The 14,945-nt window shown below is 30.3% G+C and overlaps 1 protein-coding gene across 1 annotated transcript; it reads right to left on the bottom strand.

Annotated features, from left to right (window-relative positions):
* Positions 1–2,870: 2,870 nt before the first annotated feature.
* LOC112015204 (benzaldehyde dehydrogenase, mitochondrial) lies at positions 2,871–5,352 on the bottom strand. The gene is made up of 4 exons (XM_065779789.1): positions 5,268–5,352; positions 4,905–5,047; positions 4,571–4,776; positions 2,871–3,144 (listed from the first exon to the last, which is right to left on the bottom strand). The coding sequence occupies exons 1-4, from the start codon at positions 5,350–5,352 to the stop codon at positions 2,871–2,873; spliced, it is 708 nt and encodes a 235-aa protein (XP_065635861.1).
* Between the last annotated feature and the right edge of the window lie 9,593 nt (positions 5,353–14,945).

Here is a 14,945-nt window from a genome sequence, read left to right as displayed (position 1 = left end):
TTCATCAATCGGAGGCACGATGGCTCGGTTCTAGGAGCCTCTACTGGAACGTCATTGCCAAATTCAGCATTTCCTTCTTCATAATCTTCAGTAGATAAGGGAGCAGAAGACGCTGGAGCAACAACTAACTCAGAAAATACTTCTCCCTCAGGAAAAAACCTGACTCCAGACTGCCATCCCTTACTCCTCCTTGCTCTTCTGATTGATCAACTCCTTCGCTTCGCACTCGGATCTTTCTACGGAAGGAATAGTTTAACTTTGGCAGCATCGTTTCTTTCCACGTGAGATGCAAGACTTTCGTGATATTTTACCTTTATGTCATAAAAATAAAATTTGGCAAAATGTGACTGACAAGAAGAAAAGAAGCTGTTAACAGAGCCAAGCATTAAGAACTTCCAGATTCGGCAACGTCTCTGGCTGTTGGAGGTAGAGGCAGAGTTGGGTTTCTCATATGATTGGGATTTTTGATTTTATGAAATTGGATATAAAAGGATTTTTTGTTTTTTTACACGATAGAAATTTACTCTAACCTAATTTAAGTGTATATGTGTGTGAACTCATTCTTGAAGACTTGAACCTTGGCCTCTTGCCCCTACACTCCACAAACACTTATACTTATGGAGTGACTATCGCATCAAGAGTGGTGGTGATATGTGTTATTCATTTAAGAGTAAAATGGTAAAGTGGCATATTTCTATTGCCCCCCCCCCCCCCCCCCCCACAAAAAAAATCCTCTCTCATTTTCCACTAACCAAACAAACTCTGTAACAAATTCACAATAAAAATAAATAAATGAAATCACAAAATCAAACTTTGCAACCACAAAAAAATAATAAAGAAGATTTGATAGACCATTCCATATTTCCATTGTGTCTAGGAAAGCAAGCACAATTCAATTTGGAACCCAATACCCCAATTCACTCTTACATTTTCTCACAAATCAAAGAAACCCACATAAAAATGAACCACCAAAAAAAAAAAAATTCAAAACACTTAGCAACCTTAGATGAAAGGTGTATCTACCAATTTTCCATTCCAAAGGTTCCTTACTTTTCTTAGCATATATCCCATTTATTGATTCAGGATTAGAGGGTGTCAAATTTGGAAAGTGATGTTTAATTTCAAAGGAAAAAATGAATTGAAGTTATAAAGAGGCTTATTAATCCCTGATAATTCATTACCTAAAAGATTTAATTTAGGAAAGTAGAAATACTTGTGCGGTATGGGGGGTAACGGCTAGGGTTCAAGTCTCTAGGAGGGAGTTTCACACACATATACACTTAAATTAAGCTAGAATAAAATTTCTATCTTGTATTAAAAATAATTAATAATAATTGACATAAAGACCATTACCTAAAATAATATAATTTAGGAAAAAAAAATATAAAGATAGATAATTAGATAAAATTTGACATAAATCATCACAACAAATGAGAATTAAACTGATTTAAAAGCCATTGGCTAAAAAACATTTAATATAGAAGACACATATCACTGTAACGACACTACTATATATTTTTGATAATATTTTTTGGAAGAAGTGCTACATCTACATTCACAATATTTTTATAACAAATCATAAATTGTAAGTTTTTAGTGGTTCTAATTTGGACCTACATTGCTAGACATGCGAAACATGTTAGCGAGTTATTGGTGTGGATTAAGGATGTTCCTCCACACCTTTTTCTTGTAATCCACGCCAAGTTGGCATTTGATCAATAAAATTACAGTGTGTCCACTCAAAAAAATGGACCTACATTTAAAATTACCTTTTTGCCTACTAGTAACAACCTATCATTTAAAATTTATTGTAAAAATGTTGTGAACTAGCATTCATTTTTCTTTTTCTTTTTTTTAATTAGTGATTTAATCTTTCTCAAAAAAAAAAATTAGTGATTTAATTGTCGTTCTCTCCTTTTGGAAAATTTATTTTTCCCCTTATATTGGGTACCAATGGACATGTATGACATTTATGGGTCATATATATATATATATATATATTGGAGAATCATTTAACTCTCATATTTAATTGTTCTAATTTAAAATAAGTAATGCTGCTGCCAAAAACTGTTTTATAACATTTTTACAAAATGTTGATGTGGTCAACTTCTTATTAGTTTTCACTTAGACCCACCATTAAAATCACTTTTTCGTTTACCAATAATCATTTATCATATTAATAGTTTATAAAAAAATTTGTAAAAAATTTTATATCTCTAGTATTACTCATTTAAAATATGGTAATAATAATGTAATCAAGGCCTGTAAATGAAAATAGTGGCTTAACTGCTTAAGTATGGCACTTTTTTTTTTTTCTTTTTCTTTTTTTTTTTCTGTTCAGTTTCATCACCTCACACGTTTCTAAACCTCAAACGTGTGGCAAATCTTCTTTTTTTTTTCTCTCTTTTTTATTAAGTCTAATAATGATTAGATATTTTCATATATGTCATTGTCATATGCTTTGACAAAGAGACATGTTACCATTTTTTTTTAATCCATGAGTTTTGTTTATTATTATTTTTGCTTATATAGTTCATGGCAATATTGACCACAAGGAGAGAGAGAGAGAGAAATAATTTTCTAAATAAAATAAAAATAAAGAGAGAGAGAGAGACAGAGAGAGAGAGAGAGAGAGAGAGAAATAATACACCAAGTCCAATTATATTAAACATAGGCTGCTTCACATCCTCCAAAAAAAAAAAAAAATCCAATCCGAGATTGCAGTCTTTTTTTTTTTTTTTAAATCAATTGCAGTGAATGACAAACAAAGATTTGATAATCCAATTTTGATCCGGTCCTTTCTTTATTTTGATCCGGTCTTCTCTTTATTACCATTTGCAAACGCCGAAGACTGAAAAAGAAAATTGAATTTAGAGCCATGCTGGATTCACCAAAGGAGTGCATACAGCCTTGACTTGCAAGTAATGTTCCAGACTATTAATTCCTTTCTCTCTGCCATGCCCACTCATCTTGTACCCACCAAAAGGAAGTGCAGCATCATATATATTATAGCAGTTCACCCATACTGTCCCAACTCGTAATGCACGTGTTAATGTGTTAATAGTGTCTATGTTCTGCGAAAAGATCCCAGCAGCAAGCCCATAGTGCGTGTCATTCGCTCTTCGAATCACCTCGTCAAGGTCCCTGAAATATTATATATCCAAAGGTGCAAAACCCACATAAAAATGAACCACCAAAAAAAATAAATTCAAAACACTTAGCAACCTTAGATGAAAGGTGTATCTACCAATTTTCCATTCCAAAGGTTCCTTACTTTTCTTAGCATATATCCCATTTATTGAGTCAGGATTAGAAGGTGTCAAATTTGGAAAGTGATGTTTAATTTCAAAGGAAAAAATGAATTGAAGTTATAAAGAGGCTTATTAATCCCTGATAATTCATTACCTAAAAGATTTAATTTAGGAAAGTAGAAGTGCTTGTGCGGTATTGGGGGTAACGGCTAGGGTTCAAGTCTCTAGGAGGGAGTTTCACACACATATACACTTAAATTAAGCTAGAGTAAAATTTCTATCTTGTATTAAAAATAATTAATAATAATTGACATAAAGACCATTACCTAAAATAATATAATTTAGGAAAAAAAATATAAAGATAGATAATTAGATAAAATTTGACATAAATCATCACAACAAATGAGAATTAAACTAATTTAAAAGCCATTAGCTAAAAAAACATTTAATATAGAAGACACATATCACTGTAACGACACTACTATATATTTGTGATAATATTTTTTGGAAGAAGTGCTACATCTACATTCATAATATTTTTACAACAAATCATAGATTGTAAGTTTTTAGTGGTTCTAATTTGGACCTACATTGCTAGACATGCGAAACATGTTAGCGAGTTATTGGTGTGGATTGAGGATGTTCCTCCACACCTTTTTCTTGTAATCCACGCCAAGTTGGCATTTGATCAATAAAATTACAGTGTGTCCAGTCAAAAAAATGGACCTACGTTTAAAATTACCTTTTTGCCTACTAGTAACAACCTATCATTTAAAATTTATTGTAAAAATGTTGTGAACTAGCATTCATTTTTCTTTTTCTTTTTTTTAATTAGTGATTTAATCTTTCTCAAAAAAAAAAAATTAGTGATTTAATTGTCGTTCTCTCCTTTTGGAAAATTTATTTTTCCCCTTATATTGGGTACCAATGGACATGTATGACATTTATGGGTCATATATATATATATATATATATTGGAGAATCATTTAACTCTCATATTTAATTGTTCTAATTTAAAATAAGTAATGCTGCTGCCAAAAATTGTTTTATAACATTTTTACAAAATGTTGATGTGGTCAACTTCTTATTAGTTTTCACTTAGACCCACCATTAAAATCACTTTTTCATTTACCAATAATCATTTACCATATTAATAGTTTATAAAAAAAATTTGTAGAAAATTTTATATCTCTAGTATTACTCATTTAAAATATGGTAATAATAATATAATCAAGGCCTGTAAATGAAAATAGTGGCTTAACTGCTTAAGTATGACACTTTTTTTCTTTTTCTTTTTTTTTTCTGTTCAGTTTCATCACCTCACACGTTTAATATTATAATGCTGAAGATGAGCTGTATCTATAGATTTACCAGCATAGTATCTCATTAGGCGTACAAACATTGGAACTTCAACTGTAGCAGCCTGTTGATATGGCTTCCCATTGTCCCAAACCTCAAGCGCTGCAAGTTCATCATTGTGCTGCTCAAGCAAATCCGCAAAGCGCAAAAGTACTTTTTGCCTTTCCTGGATATTGTTTAAAAATTTTTATTAAAAAAAAAAAATCAATTATATGGATTGTGGGCTGTGTTTTTGTTCTACATCAAATAAAAGGTGAAAAATAGGAAGCACAATAAGGAATAAGGAATAGTTACATAAGCAGTCATCTTTGGCCATGGTCCTTCATCAAATGCCTTGCGAGCAGAAGCAACTGCTCGATTTATGTCTTCAGCATCACCTTCAGCAACATTGGCAATCACTTCCCCTGTCCTGGGATCCAATGTCTGAAAAGTTTTCCCTGAGGCCAAATGTATACATAGTAGCATACATCAGAATAATAAGAATATGATGCGTCTGAGGATACCATATTACCTAAAGTTTGAGGTTAAATGGTATGATTTAAATATATATATATATATATAGTAAATTGTACATGCATTCATTTTTTTTTTTTTAATTTGCAAGCTTATCTTATGGAATGATGAAGTACCATTTGGGTCCAAACTCATCTACATTACCTGATGCTGCATCGACAAATTTCCCATCAATCAAAAGCTGGGTATATTTTACTGTAACCGATGGCTTAATTGGAACCTCAGACATTCTTTTGCTCAAGCTAGTTGCAGTCTTACCTGACAAGGAAATAACATTCAACGAATAAAAAAGCATTATTACAAAACCCAAAACAAAGGAACAATAGAACATTTCTAATTGTTTTAAACATTTCTAAATTCCCAAGTTCATTTATTTTTAAAATTCGATTTCTTGTTTTTGCTAAAAGCATTGTAACCTAACTCACATATTCTGGTGATTTTAATGGTGGTTGCAAAATTCAAATACCCCTCCCCAACTATTGAATTATAAAATTGAAAAACAAAAAACTTATTCAACGTGCTTTAGTCCATTTAGCATATAGTATATATGTATAATGTGATTTTCAATATACAGAACCTTAACCAGAACTCAATCTTAACCAAAAAAAAAAAACATAGAATATCACAACCAAACAATTACAATAAGACACTCACAATTGACTCTCTTTCTCTGTGTGATAGCTTGATACAAAACTCAAGTTGGTATATATTTACGTGTGTGTGTTAGCTAGTGTGTTTATATACATAGCAGTTGGCACAAATGAATGATTCTAGATGATTTCTACAACCGTATCTTTGTCTAATAATAGTACATCCTATCTAGATGTACTATTATCTATCAAAAAAAAAAAAAAAAAAAAAAAGGGGAAGAGATGAGAAGTGTGACGCATCAAAAACGCCAAAATAATTGAAACTTTTTTTTAATGAGCATTAACTATTTATAAAAAATTTATTAAATAATTATCAAAAGTTGAACCCACCGTGGGTTTCTGTATATTATTTATTTATTTATTTTTTGGTTGAAAAGTTTATTTATTTATTATGTTTGTTTATTACATAGATTGTAGCATTGTAGTATTATTATTATGAATAATACTAGAGATATAAATTATTTTAATTTTTTTTTTTTTACAAACTAATGATATGGTGAGTGATTATTGGTAAATAAAAAAGTGATATTAATAAAAACCAATAAGAGTTTGACCACATTAACATTTTATAAAAATATTGTAAAATAGTTTGTAATTGTAGCATTACTCTATTATTATTAAATAGCTGAGGATAAATAAATAAGATAATAAATTAACGAGAAAAGGCTAATCCAAACAACATCGACAAGACTTTTACTACTACTATAAAACACTTATAAATAGAGCTAATTAATGTGACTAATACCAGTTTAACAAGAGATAATAAATAGGTGTTTGAATTATTATTTTATATAATTAATGCTTATATAATAAAATTTATAACATCCATAAATCGTAAGTATTTTTTTTTAATTTGCAATATAAAAAATTTAAATTGTAAATTATGATAAGCCTATATGTGAGGTGGTAAACTAATCTGAGATGTTATGAATTTTGGTTGTGCTAATAAAAGGACTATTTGATTAGTCAGCCAACTCAATGCTAAGACCGATTATTTAGACGTTAATGGTGGGGATCATTGTGAAGGTTGTAATAATAGTTTCACTAAACTCATGTGGAATTTTGTGTAGGATATGGTTTTTCCTATTTTAAAGGTTTGTTTTAACAGTGCTTGGATTCTTCTTAAACAAAAACAAAAACAAAAAACAAAAAAAACAAAAAAAAAAAAAACAAACAAACAAACTTTTTTTTTTTTTACGAACCTATTTTACCCTCATACGTTTACATCATAATTAGTGGGTTTTGGATAAGACTTAAGAGTAGATTTATGGACAATTATCCTATTCCTATCCAAATTATGATGAATACCAAATATTTTAGTAACTTCTAATTTAGAGCTTTGACTTATTATACCGGTTTTTTGCATGCAAAGAATAGGCAATGAATTCACTTCTTTCTCCCAAAAAAAAAAACACTTGTTTCACTTTTCGGTAATTAGAAATTAAATTATATTGTTGCCACTATAATGTCTCAATTCAATTGAAAAAAAAAAAAAAGAAAAAAAAAGAAGAGGCTTTTGTTAACGAGAGCCAAACGACTCTTGTTAAGGATAAAAAATTTATCTACAAAATTAGTTGTAATCTTAGGCTACGACCATACTTAATAAAATAAACATTATTTCATATTTCGAAAATCTAACCATTGAATTGCATGTTCTTTACACTCTCAATACACATGTCAAATTTTGTGTTAATTGGATATTATTTACTATATAATCTATAAGTTTATATTTTATGCGTAATTTTAAACTACAAAAACTTTCAATTTAAATATTTTATTGATGACATAACTATTAATCTTTAATTTTCTAGAAATTTTGCAAACATGGAGGATGTAAGAAAAATATGATCCAATGGTGAATTTGTTAAAATTCACCATCAATAAAAAGATATTAAGTAAGGTTATAGCTTTAAGCTACAACCAATAAGGCTACAACTAATTTTGTAACTAAACTTTGTCCTTTATAAAATAAAACTAGTAATTGTCTCATGCATTGCAATATTTTTTGTAATAATTTTTTTTTTCAATTATTATTGTTGTTATTGTTGTTGATGCATAAAAACTCGTATGCAAATATAGTTATTTAAAAATATTGTGTAGAAGTAATAATGGTAAATAACTAAAAGATAACTATAATCAAGGATTATTATTATTTTTTTAAAATTATAATCAAGAAAAGCAGAATAGCTTGAGAAAATTACGTGTGCTATTGTGAGGTACAGGAATTTAAATAAGGCATTTGCGCCACGTATCATACTCATGGCTGAAAGGGCCATTATCGTGCCAAGGAGGTCACACGCTAGGACAATAAGGCCACGTCAGTAGCACATTACCAAAAAAGCAGAGAAAGAGTTTCAAGAAGGGGATTAGCCCTGACATGACTAAATGGATAGTGGCTGCCATCACATTTAATGCATCCCACCAAACCTCCTAACTGCATTTATGTGAAGAAAACTCCTGAATAGTGCTGCCTTGGTTGCCCCAACTCACAAGGGGTTTGGAAAAATGTCTGATGGGACAAGCACTTAAGTAGTGGCCTGAACGATCAACAAATGGAAGGTCAAGATCATATAAAGGGAGCTATATAATGTAAGAAACCCTCTAGAGATAGGGGATCAGAAAATCTATAAAGAACACACTGTAGCAATAAGAACTAAAATTGTATCCAAGTCTAAAAGAACTATGTTCAAGAATCATTCTCCTCGGACTTCGCCGAGGAAGGATTTCCTTGCTTAGAACTTGTCTTTCTTTGCTTTCTCAATATCTTTAAGCAACTGTGCGTGTAGCATGATCCATTGAAGCCTAGCTTTTAAGCCCACTCTCTACATATTCATCATATTGGGCTCTTTGAGCCTGAATCCTTCTAACCTTCGGGCTTAGGAACCAAAACGCCGCCCTTACAACTATCATTGCATGCATCATCATATTTCTAATTTCAAAATTAATTACATACTAGTTAAATTCCCGTGACATGCACAGTTTTGATCACAAATTTATAAAACATAATTTTTTTTGAAAAAAATACTTATTATATTTCATTTTGCAAATAGCTATAATTTATTTACTCTTGTGGTCAATCTACATTCCACCTTTGCACTCAAGGGCCAATCTCCTCTACTTCAATTGGGTTTTTTTTTTTTTTTTTTTTCCCATAAACAATCTTACAAAGATCTTATTGATTCTTATCAAAAAATCAATAAGATTTTTTCAATGACAAAATTAATAAATAAAAAGGAGTTATTTTCTTTATTTTTTACTTTATTCGTTTCCTTGTACTTTATACCTCCATAATTCTCATCTAACATATCAAATTCTTATAAGAATTGTTCATGTAATAGAATTGCAATATAACGCGATGATTGTATATCTAATGGAGCTGCAATATACCTAGTTTTATAAGTGGGTTTTGTTACCCAAATAATAATAAAGGTAGTTAAAAATAGTTTTTACTTTTGAGAGAACATTTTATTATTGAATAATCATTTCTTTAATTATATTTATTAGATACTATAATTCAATTTAATCAAATCCTACTAAAAATCTCATTAAATACATATATTTAAAAAGCTTATAATTGTTAACTTAGCTAAGACTTAATGTGGTGTATTTAAATGTTTGAATTTGGTAAAGGATCTTAAAATAAATAAGAGGCTCTTTTTTTTTTTTTTTTTTGGGGTAAAGGTTAATAGTTTGTATTTATTATAATTTGGAAATATATATTTTTTTTATATTAAAATAAATAAGAGGCTCTTTTTTTTTTTTTTTTTTGGGGTAAAGGTTAATAGTTTGTATTTATTATAATTTGGAAATATATATTTTTTTTATTTTCAAAAAATAAAATAAAATAAACTTTAAAGATAAACAGTAACTATAATTTTTTTTTTTAAACATGTATTTGAAAGTAGTGTAATGATATAGAGAAAAGTTTGGGTAAGAAAAATAAAATGAACATAAGAACGGTATAATTTCTCGAACGAAGAAATTATAAGATCCTCATAGTAGACAAGAGATATGATTCACCATTCTACTAAAAAACTCTCACCTATTTAAAATTGCTGAGGTGAAAATTTTTTTAAATAGAAACTAATTACTAACTCAGCAATTTTAAATAAGTGAGAGTCTTTTAGTGGAATGATAGACAAGTGACGTGGTCCACTATGAGGACTATATAATTTCTCGAACATGAAAGGAAAGAAGGCTAAATTTTAGGAGTTCTCTTAATTTTTAATTTTTTAAATTGGAGGTGTTTTACTTTTATTCGGATGAAAAAAGAATAAAAAATGCTAAATTTTAGGGAATAAAAAGATCCTAAATTTTAGGAGTTCTTTTTTTTAATCTAAAATGAAATTTGTTATATGACATTTATGACCATATTTTTAAGAGAAATTACCCTTCATTAATGATGGTATTTTTAAATCACACAAAAATCCAGTTCAAATAGGAGAATTCTCTTATATATAATATAGATATATATAGATAATAAAGCATAAACTTTTGTGCCTAATCCATCTAGCAAAATAATAAAGAATGCATCTATTGAAAGACAATTTATGTACATGTAAGGTGTAATCATATTTTAGAGACCATATATTTGCAGTACATTAAAAACTAACCTTTTCAATTGACGCCATATATTTACAGTACATTAAAAACTAACCTTTTCAATCGACTGAGGGCGTGAGTCATGTCATTGTAACCACTTTTTTAGATTTTTGGTAGCCCAAAACTTCAAAATCTTGGAATGGACACCATAGGAAAAAAAAAATTAAAGCTTCTAATTAGAGAATTAAACTTTAAATAGCATTGAATCCAAATCTGTCCACCATTTTCCTGGCACTACAAAAAAACTTATAATGGCGTTCCACGAACGCCACTGTAGGTTCTAAAAAAGCCACTATAAGCCTGTTAGGGCTATAGCAACGTTTTCTATAGTGGCGGTGCACTATTGTAAGACAACAGCCCATTCTGGCATCATTTTGAACTCTTAAAATAAAAATTTGAACACCCTAATCCTAAATTTTGTTTGAACCCAATTGAAATAAGCTTGAAACTTGAAGTTGTTTTTCCTTACACTTTTCTTCTTCATTAACAAAAAAATTACATCACTGTTACAACCAACACATCTGTATAAATCTATATCTATATCTGTAATTTTTTCCTCATTCTCTCTATCTTGCTTTCTCCCTTCTATTTTTTTCTTAGTTTTTCTTTTTATCTCCAATTCTAAGAGAGTGACTATGTCTATGTGTATGATTAAGAAGTCATCCACTTCAAACGTAAAATCTTATATCAGTTACTATTCTATTCCTAAGTGTGTTACTAGTCTTCTCCTTCTTTATCATATATTTTTATATAATTGATGTTACATATAAATATACTAAGCTATTATTAATTTGACAAAAATGTATGATTAGTAATTTAATTATATTAGTTTATGCATTTAATAGTTGTTGTCTTACCTATTTTATAACAATTTTAGACTATTGTATATAGTTGTATTGTATACTAAATTGTATTTAGAATATTATTTTAGATTATTGTATATAATATGGAAGTTTATCTATAGAAAAAAAAGATTAATCATTTAATTTTTTACTCGCCCCTCGTGACAAATGACAAATTTCTAGCTTTGCCATTGCTGACCCCTCCCAGAAAAAATCCTGGAACCGCCACTGCATGTGTGCTAACATGGGATCCATACTTATCCACCGTTCTCACTGTAGCAAAAACGGTATCAGTGGAAATCTCATCTTCGATATAAGGAAGAAATGTAATGCTCATAGAAGGTGCCTGGAAGAGATAAAGGATCAATAAAGAGTATAGAAGAAGTGATAAAGAAAAAAAAAATCAGCAATATATACACAAACATCCTCTTCATTAATATTTTTTTTTATTCCAAAAAGTTCTTCAATTTCAATCACCAAAAGACTAGGCAGAGTATAAAAGACCATGAAAAAACTGCAGCAAAATATAGAATAGATTACTGAAGCTATGCAAGTTCATGTCATCATGTGCCACCTGATTGTTTTCTCTTATAGTGTGTATTACTTCCAAGATTGATACAACTACAACTTTCAAGCCATGAAAGATGTTCTGTATCGTGTGTCCAAGAGGCCCAATTGATTTGCTGCTTTGGCCGCTTGATTTTTCCAATATAAAGCAGTGTGCTCCTTGTTTGTAGGCGAAAGATAATGCAATGTGCTCCTTGCTCGTAGGCGAAATAGACTTTTGCTTTCAGTGCAAAAGCCTTCGTTTGTTTTCTAAATAGAAATAGATAACTTGGTTTTCTAGTTTCAAATTAATTCTAGAAATAGTAGAGTTGTAGATAGATACACTTTGAGAATATATATATATATATATATATGATCTTAGCATTTCGGATCTATAAGCCTCCATCGAATTGTTCCTGCCTTCTTGGAGATAATGACTTTAGCATTTAAAATTATTCTTTTAGACTAGCATTTCAGTTGAGTGACGAGGTGACTTCCTTGTGAGCCCAGTTCATGTATTATAATTTACTTTATTGTTTTAAACATGGCCCAAGCCCATGAAACATAGGAGAAATTTAAGGAAGTGTGGTTTGGAAGGTATAAGTAAACTTTTTTTAGGCCTTTTGTATGAGCCCAGATCATGTGTGTTGCAACATGGACTAGACACATTCGCAATTTCGCATCACAGAAAGCTCATGGAAAAGGTTTGCTAGTCTACTACTCAAAATCTTCACCCCATTGGAGACTTCTAACTCTTACTAAATGTGGTTAAACCACTATTTTAAAAACTGAACCGGACTGGCCAGTTCAATTGATTGAACCAAGAATCGGGCATGAAACTGGTCTAGTCAAAACTAGAAAAAAATAGTCAAGAACTGAGAAAATTTGGGAACCAGTCCCTTTTTCAATTCTTTGACTAGTTTGGTTTTTAAAATCATGGATTAAATGTTCTGACCAATCTATGTTAGCCTCTAGAGCCTTGCTGACCTCCTTGGCCGCCCTAACTACTAGTTGCCACTTCAAGTAGCTTCCCAATGCTTTAATTCAGCTGGGGAAGAGCAGCCAATGAACATTGGTCAAAGTTTTTCCCTAATCATGCTAAACATAGCTCCTCCCTTTTACCCAAATAAAGCAATTTTGGCCATAACCAGTAGTTTGACATCATGGGGGGCCATGGTCTCAGCTATTAAGCTGAGACCAGTCCTAAAGAAAGAGCATCCCAAGCTTGACATAAATCCTCCCCATCAGATTAAACAAAGCCAATCACGTTTTGCCTCTAAAACCACAACTTTAGAAGAAAAGCCCATTGAAAGAGCAACACAATTGTGATGCCCAAAGGTGAAAATAGTGGTGCCAAAGAGTTTTCTCTCTCTCCCTCACCACCTCTCTCAAATTCCTCTTCCTGCTATATGTGCAAAACAGTTTTAGATTTAATGAATTATGCATATTTTTTCTCTCTTTGTTGTTTTGCACTTTGATTCCACTCTTGTGGTGCACCATTAGCCTCTACTCACTAAATATTGAAATTTTGAACTTGACTACCTCAAAATAATCATGTTAAATGAACCCAATGAGAGTTTTGGGCTTGTTCTAGCATTTCGGCCCTTGTCGCAAAAAAATCCCTGACAATAGTTAGATGTTAATGAAATATATTTGGAAGGTTTTTTTTTAAAAAAGTTAAATAAATAATATATCATTTGTAATTTATTATGGTAGTACTTACACATTCAACATATTTTAAAACATGCCTTTTAGGTTACTATTACAATCATTTCAGAGAGAAATAACTATTACTTGTAATAAAGATGTAAGCAAATAATCAAAATAGCTTTTTCCAGTGAAAAAGCTATAATTTCAATCCAAGGGACAAAATTATAAAATAATAATAAAAAACCTTTAAAAATATCAATCGATATTAATAATAAATAAATAAACATTTATTTTGACATTTTTGGTATGCTAAAATGTTGTAAATGTGTTGACATTTTGTTGTCTCTAAAATTACTTTATTATTAATATTATTATTTGTATAATATTAATATGGGATCCATTAATTGAGTTGCTGTGGCTGGCTAGACTGCTTAATTAAAGTAGAATAGGTTTGCGGCTTTTTTTCTTATGCCTGTGGAACGGTTTGGTTATTGTGGAGAATGCTTCTTTGTTTTCTTTCTCATGTCAGGAGGGGCAAGAACTTAAAAAGTTAAATTTTTTGTTCATTTAAAAGATATTTTACGAGGAGCCAGGGGGCATGTGCGTCCTCTCACCCCCCTTGGCTCCGCCTTTAATAACAATTCCATTACATGATCTATTTAATAATCAATTAGTAACAAATATAACATGCCCTTAAATTCAAGAAATCTAAAAATTGAATTTTTCAATCATTTAATGTAAATTAGGCAAGGTAGGTTTGTTTAAATAATTATCCCAATGTTCGAAATCGACCGATAGGTACGATTATGTTGGTCGTACCAATGCATAATTATTGACTAGTATAATACTCCACAAATTTATACCTAGCGTAGCTGGGAACCACTAGGAGCCAACATATATGTATCATATCATTGTATCATTCATATCTTAACATAATACTCCAAAAAGTTATACTTAAGGTCTGTTTAGAATCCGCTTATTTTGCTGAAACTAAAAACTTTTTGCTAAAAATATTATATATAAATGTAAATGTTAACTAGAATAGTACAGTAAGACCCATAAATAGTACCAAAAAGTGCGTCTGTTTGGCTAACTTATTTTTTGCTAACTTATTTTACTATTTAGCTTATTTTTGCTACTATTCATAAGTCCCACTGTACTATTCCAGCTAGCATTTACCTTTATATATAATACTTTCAGTAAAAAGTTTTCAGTTTCAGTAAAATAAGCAGATTCCAAACAGATCCATCCTTAGTGTAGCTGGGATCCAACCTATATGTATCATATGTTTTCAGATTCAAGACAATAATCTTCCAAATGGTCTGAGCTTTCTAAACTAATTGGTTCACACTAAGTCAAAGCAGCCGGCTTCTATTAAATTTGATACCTATCTAGCATAATGTACAAGTTTAATTCTTAAAAAGATGCTCCTTAAGGCATGATTAGTGAGATCTGTTAGGTAATCTTTTAATCGTATCATTTTCCTATCCTTTCCTCAATAAGTTCAAGCCTAATCTCAATAGGAAAAGTCA

Source organism: Quercus suber, unplaced genomic scaffold (genome assembly GCF_002906115.3).
Source record: "Quercus suber isolate HL8 unplaced genomic scaffold, Cork oak 2.0 scaffold_217, whole genome shotgun sequence".
Classification (NCBI taxonomy): Eukaryota; Viridiplantae; Streptophyta; class Magnoliopsida; order Fagales; family Fagaceae; genus Quercus; species Quercus suber.
The sequence above is the reverse complement of the archived record's forward strand: the minus strand, read 5'-3'. Positions and strand labels throughout refer to the sequence as shown.

What these genes read in the sequence shown, in the direction of transcription:
- LOC112015204 (XM_065779789.1), bottom strand. Translation starts at nt 5,352, where the DNA reads ATGTCTGAGGTTCCAATTAAGCCATCGGTTACAGTAAAATATACCCAG. An exon ending in ATTTGTCGATGCAGCATCAG is followed by an intron (nt 5,048 to 5,267) that starts GTAATGTAGATG and finishes ATTTGGCCTCAG; the next exon opens with GGAAAACTTTTCAGACATTG. An exon ending in GGCCAAAGATGACTGCTTAT is followed by an intron (nt 4,777 to 4,904) that starts GTAACTATTCCT and finishes AACAATATCCAG; the next exon opens with GAAAGGCAAAAAGTACTTTT.